Here is a 15,817-nt window from a genome sequence, read left to right on the forward strand (position 1 = left end):
TGTTTTATAGTGATGCGTCATGGGAGGTGATATTAAATTGTAGGTACATAATATATTATATATTAATATGTAATGCAGACTTCAGGTAGTTCTATATTGTTTACACATATTTTATGTCAATATATTTATTCGAGTCTATAAAAATTTCTTTAGTCGGATTGACAAACATCGAATTCGACATAGTTTTAGCATTTATTTTATCAGAGTTATAAATACAATTCACTGTTAATAACATAATTGTAATTTCCACAATCGAAAATATAGGGCCATATTTTTCGAATTCCCTTTCCTCTAACACAATCATTAATTATTATCCAATTTCTGAATTGATCGCATAACGATGGTTTTATTCAAAGATTTCGCTCGAATATCTCAAGAAATCAAGCGTAGATAAAACGATGACCAGCCAAAAGCTACGTCATGGGAGTCCATTAACAACTTATTACCAAGTTGTAAGATAAGAGAAACTCTTTATTTTATTATTGTCTTAATCGACCTTCGACGAACAGGATCGCATTCTCTCTGATAAGGAAATAATGCTGGTAAACTAAACTTAACGGTACTTTACCTTTTATTATTCAGAAAAGTCGCTTTACCAGAGATAAAAATGTGAATTTAGGTTCTAAATTGTACCTAATTTCATCCAAATCGGTCTATTTGTTTTTGTGTGATTAAGGAACAATGGGTACATCTAAATTCCTTAAACAATTGTAATGTAAGTAGGATATCGTATACGTAATGTTAATTAACACAAACTGACAAGAGCTGACACATTTAATATTATATTATTATCTAATCATTGCAGTAGGTACAATAATATCTTTCGATTGCGAATGTAGATTAGAGTTATCATTATCAGTAAGTATAGGCCTTTTGATTCATGATTATTATTTATTCACTCGGATATTTTGAATTATAGAAACAAAAAACTAATACCCAAATATTTTTTTACTACTTTGCTCTATGCAGATTTTTACATGGTCAAAATAGAACCCTAAAGTAAATTAAAAAGCATAGCTATAAATGCATGCAACTTCAATCAACTTATAAATGTTATACCATCCAAGTACGGGCCTGGGTTTTGCCAAAAACTTCGTCGACAATTTTGCGGGTTATCCCGAAGAACCAAATATAATTACGCGGGGATTTACGTGTTTCTTCGCTCTTTGTAGCGATTAAGTGGGGTAAGGGAAATAATTTAAGGTTGATTGTATTATTCTCGAACGATTAGGCCTCATAGAGAATGCTAATTTGTTGTATAGCTTATTATTTATTGTGCGTTTGAAGTAAATGTGTATTCTTAGTAATGATCGGGGATATTGTGATGTTATTTTATATATGTAAACAAATTATGTTGTGTTGTTTATTGAGATAAATAAGCCAGTTTATTGAACTGACCTCTCGTTACATAGATTACTTTGTGTAAGTTACGCATCTCAATTGTTATCAAATGAACAATATAAAATCTTTATATATAATATATAAGGAAAATGGGATAAAACCTGGGATCCTATCCAACAATTGAACCACGTACCGTAATATTATATTATCAAAAATCTCACACCTAAATTAAATGAAGTAAAAAATAAATTTCATTCTTACCTTAAATATCTACATACTCACTGTTTATAAAATGCCTTCAATCTTTTACTTGTTACAAATAAACGTAGTATATAATATAACCGATATATTTACCATATGTGCATCACGTTCCAAGCGGTAACAAGGTTCCAGTAAACATCCACAGAGTACACAAACGTGACGAAAACTATATGATTTTGTGCAGTTACAAAGCGCGCTTGTTCTGTACACATCTAGTATGTGGTTGTTTAGGGAAGAGTTTCGAATATCGCAGTGACATCGTATTAATCACGTAGCGACGCGTCACTTGCAGAGTGACGCGCGTCATTGGAGGCGACAGGATTATGTGGTTCAAGTTATAAGAATTACTTCCTATAGGAGGAGAATATAAATAGCTCCCTATATATTGAATTGTTTGTCCTCATTGGATATACTTAAAGTAGCTAACTGCACACAATAGTGGTAGAGTAGTGAAGATGTAGTGAAACATATTTAAATAGAGACCTCATACAAATAGGAAACAAATGCAATTGCTGACTTAAGATGTTAGTTACGTTGTACGTCACATTTCTACTCTGGTGGGAGGGGGATAATACACGAGGATAACATTTCTTCTGGTCTCGTAATAATTCTGTCAACAATAGTTGGGTCCACACAAAGCGATCAGGCTCGCGAAGGCGAGGCTGCGAGGCTGCTTGAAGTAGCTCGATTAATATGGACGGAGCTCGGTCAAGAAAAATGACGTCCACGCGCTTTCCTCGACCGAGCCACATCCACACGGACCGAGCTGCTTTACGCAGATATTTCTTCAAGCCTCTCGCTGTGTACTTACCCGCTTAATCACATAATTCCTTAAGATCTCACTAAAACCTTAACCCTTACAGATGGGCCACACTAAAACATCCGCTTAGCATAAACGCTCGCGCGGCGTGCCAGCCGCACGGAATGCTAAATTCATTGAGCATTCCAACTGAAGTGGATTCATTCGTGATATTGCGAAAAATACCTCGCGTTTGTTTTTATAGTTCGTGGGATCTAAATAATTGTATGGTGGATTGTTTGTTGTTTATTTGGTAAATAAAATAAACTAAGCGCAGAGTACCTATAGGTTTGTTGAATGCCTGTAGTGTTACTAGCTAGTTGAGCAATGGTTAGTTTGGGACTAGTAGAGCATGCAACGAGGATTATTTGTTTATCTGTGTTTTTGGAAGATATTCTCTATCAGACAATGTCGAGGTCATACTTTCTTATCTTACTAGTTAAACGAACGAAGTGATTGCATTAAGAATGTTTTTATTACTAGTGAATTAAATTTAACCTTCGTTGTTACACGGTCAGCATGACAATACATAATTCTGTTAACAAACACCATCCTAACCAAACTCTCACGTATCTTTATTATTTTCATCAAATTAATTGTTAGGTAGTATAAACGTACAAACAAGATACAGGAAGTATCCTTTCTCAATTTTATGTCTATTTGTAATGGTAAGCCCCTGGTTCTCTGTCAGCTTACAGAACCAAACAATATAGGTAAAGTTTGCCAATACTTTACATTCTTATCGTCTATCCTTATTTATCCTTGTATCAAAAATAGCTCCCTAACTCATTTCAGTACACAATAAATTGGAAAATTCTTAAAAACTGCCTTGATACTTTTAATCAACTCCCATTACCCAACTCTGAAAACAATTAGTGCCTAATGGGGGAACTCGGGGCTGCCAGATCTAATAAACATCAACTCCGTACTAATAGGGAAAGTCGGAGATATTTACCAGCAAAACGAGGGAATAAAGTATGATTATCGGATGCCCTAATTAAATTTGTGATCGTATCCGCCTAGGTTGCCCGTAAATGGAGTTTAATGGAGGGAAAAAACGGCATTGAACGTTGTAAATAAGTTTAAACGGTTCAAATGTTAGTTAAATGGTAATGTTATTGCGGAAGACGTCTGGTTAGGGCTGTGAAATTGCACTTATTAAAGTTTTTAAGGTTTTTTTTACGAATTTTAAATTTCAGTAGGTTCTATTTTTTCGCAAGAAAACTGGGAAACTGAGTTTTTCATAAGCCATGAAATGGGGCAAAAGAGACCAATTTAGATAAGGAATATGGATTTTATGAACTTTTTGCGCTCTAACCGAAGTGAGCTAACGTAATACAAAATCTTTACTAAAAACAAAATACTCACTTATCTTTCGATAAACTATCTTGTATAGTAGCCATGCTTTCTAAATAAGCTACCCAAAAATCTGGTCTTATAAAATATAGATGACATTTCTACCCAATTAAGAATACCTACTACGATGAATTAACAAAAATGAATATAAAAAATGAGCACCCCAGCAACGGTACGCCAATTATAATTGTCAGTAAAGACAAAGATGCCTCGATATCTGGTTTAATTTGCGTTTTTATTGTTCCTTCCACAATGCTATAAAGTTCTCCAATTATTGTTACAGCTTCATTATTATCTATCTGGTGAAGCAATTCTTCAACAATGATTTTAAGAACGGTGAAATTACGATGCTATTGATTTTATCGTTCAAATATTTTCGCTCAAGACTATTATTAAAGTAATACAAACAACGGTTGCCTTGTTTGGAAATATAATATTTTATGAAAAATAGAATTAGTTTGGTTATGAAATATATTTTTCTGAATTTTGACCACCATTAATAGGTATTTTATAATCCACTACCATACTACAAAACATATCGTTTTTACAAGTTATTTTTAAGGCTTTTCAATAATAAAAAAAGATTAAAAGTAGTCTTTAAAAATAAAATACACCACTCACATAATATAAATTAAAGTTGTATTTGCTTCACAAAAAAGATTAAGAAATTAAATTAAATAATTTCCTGTTTATTGCTCACACACTTTTATTGCATTAAATAAATGTTTTGTTTTATTGAAAATGGCATCACATATAATTATATCATATAGCAACAAACTTGAAAACACAGAAATAACTAAACTTGTTTAATAGGATTGCCGCCTTCAATGTTCCATGCTGTACCACTTTTAGCTTTTTCGAAAACTTCAACTATTGCATCAGCCACAACGTCTGGGTTCTGCCAAAGTTGTGTTTCCGTAAAATCTTTCAAATCTTGTTTAATGACATCGTCCCATACTTGTATGTCACCTACAATAGGAGTTTTTGTGAAACCAGGACACACGACAATAACTCTTACTCCAGATCTATTAAAATTGAACTCGTGTCCTAACGATTTTGTGAATCCAACTACTGCAAACTTTGAAGCCTGGTAAATGGGGATGTACTGGTCGACTCTGTATCCATAAATTGATGCCAAATTAATGATTGTTCCACCATTCCCTGATTTGTCCTTACGACTGAATTCCCAAAATTTTAGCGACCATTCGATTAACGCTGTCACATTGATGTCTATCGTTTTCTTAGGCGACTTTTCATTTAAAACACCAGCGTTATTCACTAACACATCTATACTTTTATGGTCATCAATTATTTTCTTCCAAACTGTTTCGACATCAGTTGTTACGTCACATTTGTAAAAGATCGCTTTGTTGTCACCGAATTTAGAATTTAACGTTTTAGCTGCTTCGGCTCCAAGCTTTTCGTTGAAATCAAGTATGAGTACCGCTTTAGCCCCTTTTTGGATAAATTTAATGGCTGCTTCATATCCAATTCCAGAAGCAGCGCCGGTAATCGCGACGATTTTATTCTTAATATCGTAAGACATCTTGACTGGTTATAATCCTCGACACTTATGATATAAATATCAAGCGAATGTATATTATATAGGTATATGAAGGTTATCAGAGTAATGTTATTTAACGTATTATATTTATCTTCCATTAAGATTGTCTTGATATATAAATAATCGTTACCTATACTACAACTTTTTCATTTTCTACCACATAAATTAAATTAAACAAGTTAAAAACCAGTTCTTCATTATATTTTGTTTAAATACTAACAGCATTTAGCTATTCTTTATAAATTTATATTTATAAAGCATTTTGAATACCATAAAACCAAAAAATATATAAATTCAGCATTTAGCTTTGAACTGGTTTGAATACGTACATAATATAGAAGCTAAAAAGATATTATTATCCCTATAGTATGCAATTCTATCTATAAGCCCTAAATTTAGTTCCATAGCTTGCATTATCCTTGGCGCAAGGATAAAATATCCATGTTTATAACCAATGCAGCTTGCAATCCTCTAGGAGCCATTGTTAGCGTAGGTCGCGGTAAGCGTTTTACATGCAAATTAGTTCACTAGCTTGTTAAACAGCGCTGCATAGCTGCTACAATATGTAAAGCTATTGGGTAAACAATTGAGGCTTAAGTCCTTCCCGATGTGAATCTTATTGACCAAATCCTGCAGCGCTGCAGCGCTTATAATACATAGATCGACATTTGTATAATCCCTACGGATATCCTTGATTTTTGTTTTACTTTCTTGTATTGTATCAGCTTATTCAGAATTAAGTGCGGTTTAGGTACTGGTAGATTTATGAGAGTGGCTGACATTATTATAAATAAAATATAAATCTCCTATGATATATAAAAAAGCTAGATACGTTACCCGCTCTCTATTTTGGCAAGAAAAAACTCAGCTAAGTGCCCGAGTTTCACTTAGTCACGCACCATTCAGCGTCATGGCTGGACGTTCTTTTTATATTTTAATCGGCAGTTGTTATTACGAAGTACATGAGTGAGACATGTATTATGTCTCGTGCGTGAGAGTGAAAGAGAGAACAACTGTATTGGTGATAATGCGTTAGTAAGTAGGTATGTATTAATTACGCTGTTTTTTAGTGCAATGTTGGCGTATGCCGCGTCTACTAGTATAATAGGTCATTGGAAATCTCTTCATATTTTTGCTCTATTAATGTTATGTTTGAATCAAATGTAAGGATTTACGATTATCTGAAAAATCTATTAGAATATACTTCATCCAACTATTCTATAAATAGTTTATTTTTTGGTAAACTTTAAAAAGTTACATATGGACACAAGTACCTACAAGTCAAGGAATCGCCAGTTACATTCAAAATACTTAGGTAAAATAAAATTTACGAAAGTGTCTAAGTTATAATCGACGTTTCAGTATTGAAGAAATAACAGTAAATTGCAGTAAGTATGGATAATTCAAAAAGAAGCCCCACTAAAAATGTCACTCATAGTCCAGCGAAAGTAAATCTTGGGCACTTTTCGTCGGCTAACGCCGGCTCGTGTTAGTGTGGAATTACGGCAAAAATCCCCACAGCAATACACAAGAATAATAAAACTAAGCACAACTTTGCAGGAACGGCTAGCCGCTTTATGGACGAGAGGACATACAGATATTGATTGCGTCGAGCGTTTTAGCGAACCTTCTAGAACGTTTACTTTATTATAACTGTCGAACGATCTTCGTTCTCGAAACTTCTGGAAGGTTTATTACAATCACTTGGTATGTTTGTTGTATGGAAAACTTTAATTAATATATTACGTATTAAGCAATAATAGACACATATAAATGAAATAGAAAGATATGTTTTGATTATGTTAGTAACGGCTGAACGGATTTTAATGAATTTTGCTTTGTTGGATTTTCCTCTTCTTTCTTTGAATAATAAATGGTAAAATGTATAGAATAGATAGTTTGCATAAATTAAAGAATCTCTACAGCAAGTGCATCTCACACTGCGGAATAGATGTATAAATAAACCTAATTCATACTTTAATATTATAAATGCGAAAGTAACTCTGTCTGTCTGTCTGTTCCTCAATCACGCCTTAACTACTGAACCAATTTGCATGAAATTTGGTATAGAAATATTTTGATACCCAAGAAAGGACATAGGCTACTTTTTACCCCGGGACATAGGATAGTTTTTATCCGAAAATCCCACGGGAACAGGAACTATGCGGGTTTTTATCTTACTGCGTGGGCGAAGCCGCGGGTGGAAAGCTAGTGTATTAATATTTAAGAAAATAATTTTACATTAAAGTCTGATGCGTTAGAACCTATAGCGTGAAGTAAATTAAATTGAGGTAAAATAAAGTACCCATTGCCATTAAAAGCAATTACGTCTTTTTTTAATATTTTATGTGATTAAATTAAAGTCTATTGTTTTTTAATAAAAATACGTTACGGTAAGATTGTTATCTCCATGATATAATATGCCCGCTGATAAGTACTTTAATTAAATTTAATATTAGTTTAAATTATTAAAATATTATGTTCGGATTAACATTTTATCAGCGTATTATCATCAGACATTTAATAATAGTTTTAATTATTTTATTATGTCTGTGAGATATTTATATGACCACTGATATGTTTTTGTCACTAACAAGATAAATAACTTCCAGACATTTAAAAATAGTTTTAATTACTTAGTTACATTTACTTAGTTAAATTTATGATAAATAATAATAGTTAAAAAAAACTAAAAAACACGCTTTTTATAGAAAACCGAACTAAAAAATAGAAAATTTTATCAAATTAGTGTATTGTCATCGGTCCTCAATAAATCTACAAAGTTTGAACGAAATCTGGCCGTTTAAAGTGGGTCAAAATCGCGCCCAAAGAAGTCGGTTACAAACATACAAACATACAGGTGAAATTATCCATTTAAATTGATTATATTATATCATTTTTATTGAATAAGTTTAATGAAGGTAAAAAAGGTAATACCTAATGATAAATGTGAAATAAGATTAATACACAATAATTTCGATATAAAAACTTATAATAATTAATCAATATAAGAAGGCAATAACGATAAATTGCATTTATAAATGCATAAATACAGTATGCGAATGATTGTATTAACGTATTATTTTTATTAATTATATTAATTGTTGATTTTGGATCATTTTCAAACAAACAGAATTGACCAAATAAAATTGCTAGAACTGTAAAAGAGTATTTGGCGATATACGTAACGCAAATAAAATCAAACCCCTTCAAAAAACATTTCACCAAAAGCTCGGCACAATATTCACCCGTATGTTCCAACTAAGTCCGTCACTTGATGGGAACTAATGTTACAAAGCTTTTAGCTCGGAACCTACATACCTCTGGACAATGCCTTATTACCGCAGACACGAACGTCAGGTATGATATAGTTAAAATGCCATTTAGAACTTGGTACTTAGGATGTCAGTCTGTATGTTTACCCCAAGGTTTACCCCATATTGACCTAAGTTTTATATAACCTTATATTCCAGCTTTCCGCACGCGGCTTCGCTCGCTTTGTCTCACACCTACGAAATTATATACCTACCTTCCTTTTAAATCCTTTTTTTTTCATAGTTAGAGTAACTATGAAAAAAACCGCATCAAAATCCGTTGCAAGCAGAGAAAGCATATTTAATACTAGGTATGTAGTGATTTACAGGATAAGGAATAGTGGCTATGAAGCTAAGGACTTGATTAAAACGTTGTGGAAACAACAAAGTGGTGAGAGATGTAGAAGATATCAGAAAAGCATTGAAACATTAAATTAAATAAATGATAATATGCATATAAAATTATCGTGTCGCGGTACTGTGTACTACTAAACGTCTTGACCGATTCTCATGAAATATTTTTTTGTGCATATCGGGTAGGTCTGGGAATCATACATTTCGAATAAGGCATAACAACGTTTGCTGGGACAGCTACTTATATAGTTTACTAACTTACTCACATGCTCTGCATAAACACACACATGCACAATCACATACACACACGCAAACACACACACACACACACACACACACACACACACGCGCGCACACACACACACACACACACACACACACACACACACATATGCGAACAGATACAAGCACACAATATTTATAACGGGAATGACTTCTTAAAATTGAAATATTAACTTCAGTTTGTCCTTTTTTTTGTATAAACAAAGGTATATATATATATTTGTTTTTCCTTTTATCTATTTTTACTGTTTAAACCTAAAACTGTGAGTTTGCAGAAACATATATAATATAGATATAAAGACTGGGAAGAAACTGGCCTTCGAAACACAGTTTACCACTAGTTCGAAGGTCAGGGTCTGAACATAATGCTGTACCTGTTTCTTGAAAAATAAATTTTTATTTTTATTTTTTTTTTAAACATAAAAATCTATTGCGGCAATATGTGACAGGAAATACCGTGTGAAAAAAGGGCATTTTGTGTTCAACGACATAATTATGATATCTATATGAACCTGTGTTTGTCTGGCGTGGTGGATTAATGACCAGTGCCAGCCTCTAGGAATAATATAGACTGAGGGCATATTTCCCTCTATTTGTAGAGCTGATAATAAAATAACTGATAATTATTTAATTTAATACCATTAAAGCTATTTTTTATGTATTTTAATTAATTAAATGAAATCTCTAATCTTATAAGACGGATAGCTTCGGTAAAATTGTATTAAATATATATATTTTTAATGATCAATTGGATAATATTATGTCGGTGGATAATAATTATAATCCAATTAAAAAATATATAATTACAAGGCTCATTTTCTAGGATACAATGATGATGAAAAGTTCCTTGTAAGTAAGTATATATTTTATTAACTTTCCTTTTTTACCATCTCTATATTTATGAAATTCTCGTGTCACATCTTAGTTACCATACTCCTCCGAAACGGCCGAACCGATTCATATGCAATTTTGTGTGCCTATAGATTAGAGAATCGGCCAAATTCTATTTTTCATACCTTAGTAGGGCAGAACAACGTTTGAGAGTATGCTTATAAATATTTTAGAATATGTTTTATTTCGGTCCCGTCGGCTGCAACATATCTACAGTGCCATCGTTTCAATAGCTCAATAATTAAAACTTTAAATTAATAAAATATAATTTAATGATTAATCGTAACGTATTATTTTTATTTAAGCAGTTTCTATATATAAAGACGATCACAACCTTAGCTGTAAGTACTTAGTATGGAATATGTTCCAGAGGGTTACCATAGCAAATAACTGTGTGTAAACCTTAAAAATTTATTTACATATTATGGCTATAAATTATTGTTAGGGTTACGAATTACGATTAAAATAAGATATAAGTGAAGTCCCATGTCCACTAGTGGGGCAAGGGGCAGATGCATTATACATCTTCCGTTTCACTGATCAATCTTCGCTTCTTTAGGGACAAGTAGGTGCCTTCTGTGTCCTGCCAGACCGAGACATTTTTGTTTCTTCGTCTCCACCGGGAATCGAACCCAGGACACCTCGGTGTTATGCTCTCGCGTCAACCACTGTACCAAAGAGACGGTCTAAATAAGATAGAAGTACTTATTGACGTGAGAAAAATATACGTTTAACATCGTATTTTACTTATAACTGTTGCTCATTAAAATTTCGCCAAAAAATCCTTCACAGTAAAAATCAACACACTAGGTAGCAGTTTCCTTTTAAGTTTGAATCGAAAAGTCTGCTTTTCGCCAACGAACCGTCGAAATCAACAAACAACAGTTGTAAACAACATTAAATAGAACGAGTTGGACGAAAAGGAATGGAGGTGACTTTAAAAATGTAGGTCAGCGTCGCCTGGGGCATGAACAAAATTTAACAACATAAGGCTGCAGGAGCACTTGCTTTTCTAAACCTTGGAATGTAAAGGAAAAAGTGAAATCTATACTAATATTATAAAGCGGGAGAGTTTGTTTGTTTGAACGCGCTGATCGCGGGAACAACTGGTCCGATTTGGAAAATTTTTTTAGATAGCCATCTAACACTGAAAAACTAACACTAACATTTATCAAGAAAGGCTATATATCATCACGCTAAGACCAACAGGAGTGGAGCCACAGAGGTGAAACCGCGCGGAGCAGCTAGTTAACTATAATCTCCTTCCTATTTTACTTTTCGTGTAACCCTTCCCTGCTAAGTCTAGAAAATTTAGGTAGTATGGGACGTGGTGGAAGGAAATAAAAAAGAGCATGTGTCAGAAGCGAAACTTCTTTGACGAGATTCAAAGATACCAAAATCGTCGCCTTGATGTGATGGTATTGCCATGACGCGACCTTGAAATTTTATTCTCAACGCGCCTAAAGAAGTTTAACTTCAAGAAGATTAATAAATCAAAAACTGGGATTTAGTTCTAGTCGTAATAAAACGAATCTTCAAGTTACGTCATTGCAATTTAGTTTTCCTTTTGAAACTACAAGCAAATCTTCCAATAAGCATTTTTGCTGTTACGTTAACTAATCTGCAGAATAAGAAGGATATTTTTATAAAATTTAAAAATCTTATATTATCTATTATCGCATATTTATAACAATAGTATAGTTATTACTTTATTAAACACTTAAAACGTAACTATAATTCACAGGTACATAAAATATTAATAATTCAGAGATAACTTCATAACTTTTTACGAGATCTGAAATTGCCATCATCCGACCCTTGTTTTAATCGACTGGCTTTATTTGAAGGGTTGTGACATTTATATTTACAGCATGACATCAACAACAAATATCTCTCATTTAGTTTAAATAGCATCGTTATTGTGTTCGCAATGTTTGATATTATTTATCAAGGTTTTCCTAAAGTATGACTTACCGCTGACGCAGTGGTTGTTTGCTATTTTTTTTTAATAAATATATAGTTTACTAGCTTACGGCCCGCGGCTTCGCCCGCTTTGTCTAAAACCTAATAAATTATATACTAAAACCTTCCACTCGAATCACTCTATAAAAAAACGCATTCAAAATCCGTTGCTTAGTTTTAAAGATTTCAGCATACCTACAAAGGGACATAGGGACAGAAAAAGCGACTTTGTTTTATACTATATTGTATGATTGGTACAAGATTACATTGTAAAATTTTCCAATATTCATTATTGTAATATTGGATTTATGCATACATAAAACTTATTACCTACGTAGGTATTTAATCAGAATTCGGATTTTGTTTACATAATATTAGTCTCATAGATTTTGCCTACGTTTTTCAGATCATAAAATCTTGAACTAATATAACGGAAAATTATTAAATTTTTGACGCAAGAATAATCGGTAATCGTCTTCTAATCGTGCCTTTTATTTAAAAATTATTTTGTAAATTATAAAATATTATTGTTTTCTGAAGCATACAATAATCCACATACAAAATCAAAATTTGCTATCCCTCGTTGTCTAAACAGTTTTCTTGTTTAAAAAAATAATCGATTCCATAGCTAAATATCAACATCCGTAAACCATAATATCATCAACTAAAATACGTTACACATAAACTCATTAATATTAAACAATAGTTATTTTAATGGCCACAAACACATAGCACAGATACAACGCAGTATGGTAGATAAGGCAGTGAATACTAACAGAGTCATTAATTCATTGTTATTTGCTGCCTTCATTTGTCATTAAATAGTAATATAAATGGATCCCTGCTATGGATATACCAAGGAATTTATTATGAGATAAAGAATTTATAGTGAGTTAATAAACTTGAAGAGAAGAATTGCTTAATACTTACTAGCTACCTATCTGTACCTTACATCCTCCCTATTATATAATATTATAAATGCGAAAGTTTGTGAGGATGGATGTATCTAAAATTTGCATGTGTATTTTTGTTTGTTAAGTAATCTTTCACGACAAAACTACTGAACCGATTACAATGAAATTTAGCACACATAGAGAGGGTAACTTGGATTAACACATAGGGTAGGTTTTATCTAGAAAATCCCGAACGAGCACTATGCGGGTTTTTATTTGAGAATGCGGGCGAAGCCGCGGGAGGAAGGCTAGCTTAGTAATACTGCTGCTTATTTTATTACTATCAGTGTCAGAATCCAAAAAATTTGAAACCCATACAACAAGTTATTTATCTATATTAAATATCGATTCGGTACCAGACGCCAGTCAACTAGATTATGATAGTGGTGAAAAGATAATATAGATATTATGTGTAACACATACTTGTGTGACTAGATTTCATAATATTATATACCAGCTATGCCCCGCGGTTTTACCTGCATTGCTCCGCTCTTATTGATCTTAACAATTAACATATTATTATCTTATAGCCTCCCTCGATAAATGGATTATCTGACACTGAAATAATTTTCAAATCGGACCAGTAATTCCTGAGTTTAGCGCGTTCAAACAAACAAACAAATTCTTCAGCTCTATTATATAAGTATTGGATTTTTTATGGTATTATATAAATATAGTACTTATTACATATTATATTATATACATCGTGACTGAAAATCGTGAACGCAATGAACGTAAATTTTAACAAAAATATACAGCATTCGTAAGTGTCTTAAACTTCAAAAGAATGAAACATGGGATGGTAATATCCACTCAAGGTTACAGAAAACTTTTTGTATCGGAATATAAGAGGCTAAATTTATCTCCAATGTTACTTTCAATACTTACATAGAATGGGAAAAATTGTTTTAATTTTAAGAAAACAATAAGTACTGTTTTTAGTATTTATATAACTGTTTATGAATGAGAAGTCAGAAGAATCAAAAAGTTTTTATGTTATTCGTATGCGTATCGTTTGCTGTTTGAAACAATGAAATAGGTAGGTATAACTTATCACCGTTTTTACAAAATTGTCTCGCACAAATGCCATAACAATAGAGTTTTTTTTTCTTTGACAGTTTTTCGAAATCTTCCCTTTACGGTCATTTTTAAGATTTTGACTATTCTTAGGTTGTACTCGTATATAGGTATTTGTAAGCACCTAATTGTTTGCTAATGTGTATGGGTTATCATAATATCATTGAAATATTTTTTTTCCATACTTTTTTCCATTTTTTTTTTTACCATTTGGTATCGCAATCAATCAATGATAAGATGGAAGTGTATACAAATGCCCTTTATATTATTACTAGGTTTCCGCCCGCGGCTTCGCCCGCGCAGTCAAAGTAAAACCCGCATAGTTCCCGTTCCCGTGGGATTGCATCATTTTTCCGGGATAAAAAGTAGCCTATGTCCTTTCTTGGGTATCAAAATATCTCCATACCAAATTTCATGAAAATTGGTTCAGTAGTTTTTTTATAATGTTTGTTTTCTTATAATGTATTGCATGTTTGTTATATAAGAAAAGCTGTTAGTTTGTATACTTTAATTATAATTACACAATTTTTGTTGTATCAGCTCGTGTGACATTTGTGGCTACAACAGGCTATGGCTGAAAAACAGCGGTGAAAGCACTGGCCTTTTAGTCATTGTTTCCACCATATGCTGAGTTCATAGCCTTTTCGTAGTAAACTGTTATTTTTTCTTGTGTATTTTTTTGTTTATGTGTTTGATTTTTACTACGAATAAATACTTATTCTATTCTATTCTATTCTATTCTAGTTTAGGCGTGATTGAGTAACAGACAGACAGACAGAGTTACTTTCGCATTTATAATATTAGTATGGATTATCTCAATTATTGTATGGTAATTGTCATATAGATAATATTATGTTTGATTTCAATAAAAAACATGTATGAAATTACTTATAGTTCAGATTAAAGTTAATATGTTGATTTAATATCCTCCGGGTAATGTAAAAATAGTATGTGTTTACATAAACACAATTTATATGAAAAAAGCTTAACTAAAAGTAATAAGATAGTGAATGCCCAAAAATACTGATAACACATTTGCTACCGTACATTGAACTGTAGATCAATACCATAGATAAAGTAATGGATAGATAGGTACTTTATTTCCTATCACAGTATCACCACAGATTACAAAATAGTTACTACGTCTACTATCACATACATTACCTACGAAATTAATAATCTAACAAAAAAAAAATTAAAAAAACATGCTTAAAATCATGGAATATCTGTATCACGTACCTAATCTGTTATCTGTATTGTGCTGTGTTTGTAACGTTACATTACACAACCCTTCAATTCATTCAATGAACGCGCTAGTCATTCAATTAAATAGCAAATTGAAACAGATAACTGTGACACATAATAATATAACGTAACAACAGATTAACGTAATGTTTTACATAGAGATTTACTAGATCGTTAAATGATAATAATATGTATAGAGATATTTCCAGTATTAGCACAGATGTATAAAATATATGTATAAATAGTTTATAAAGCTAAAAGTAATCTGGAAATTGAAATAGAATATATATTATATAGTATATAACAGATATTGTTTTAAGGTAAACAAATATGTACCAAATTAACGAATTTCTCATCATTTTGAGAAGTAAAATAATAGATAGCAGCGACGTCTTACAGCGGTAGCTTTCTGAAGATA

At 32.2% G+C, this 15,817-nt stretch overlaps 1 protein-coding gene across 1 annotated transcript; it reads right to left on the reverse strand.

The window, feature by feature from the left end:
* Positions 1-4,374: 4,374 nt before the first annotated feature.
* LOC123695475 (15-hydroxyprostaglandin dehydrogenase [NAD(+)]-like) lies at positions 4,375-5,317 on the reverse strand. Its single transcript, XM_045641334.1, has one exon. It carries the CDS (start codon positions 5,301-5,303, stop codon positions 4,554-4,556), a length of 750 nt encoding a protein of 249 aa, XP_045497290.1. The 5' UTR covers positions 5,304-5,317; the 3' UTR covers positions 4,375-4,553.
* Between the last annotated feature and the right edge of the window lie 10,500 nt (positions 5,318-15,817).

The sequence above is a fragment of the Colias croceus genome, chromosome 11 (assembly GCF_905220415.1).
Source record: "Colias croceus chromosome 11, ilColCroc2.1".
NCBI classification, from domain to species: domain Eukaryota; kingdom Metazoa; phylum Arthropoda; class Insecta; order Lepidoptera; family Pieridae; genus Colias; species Colias croceus.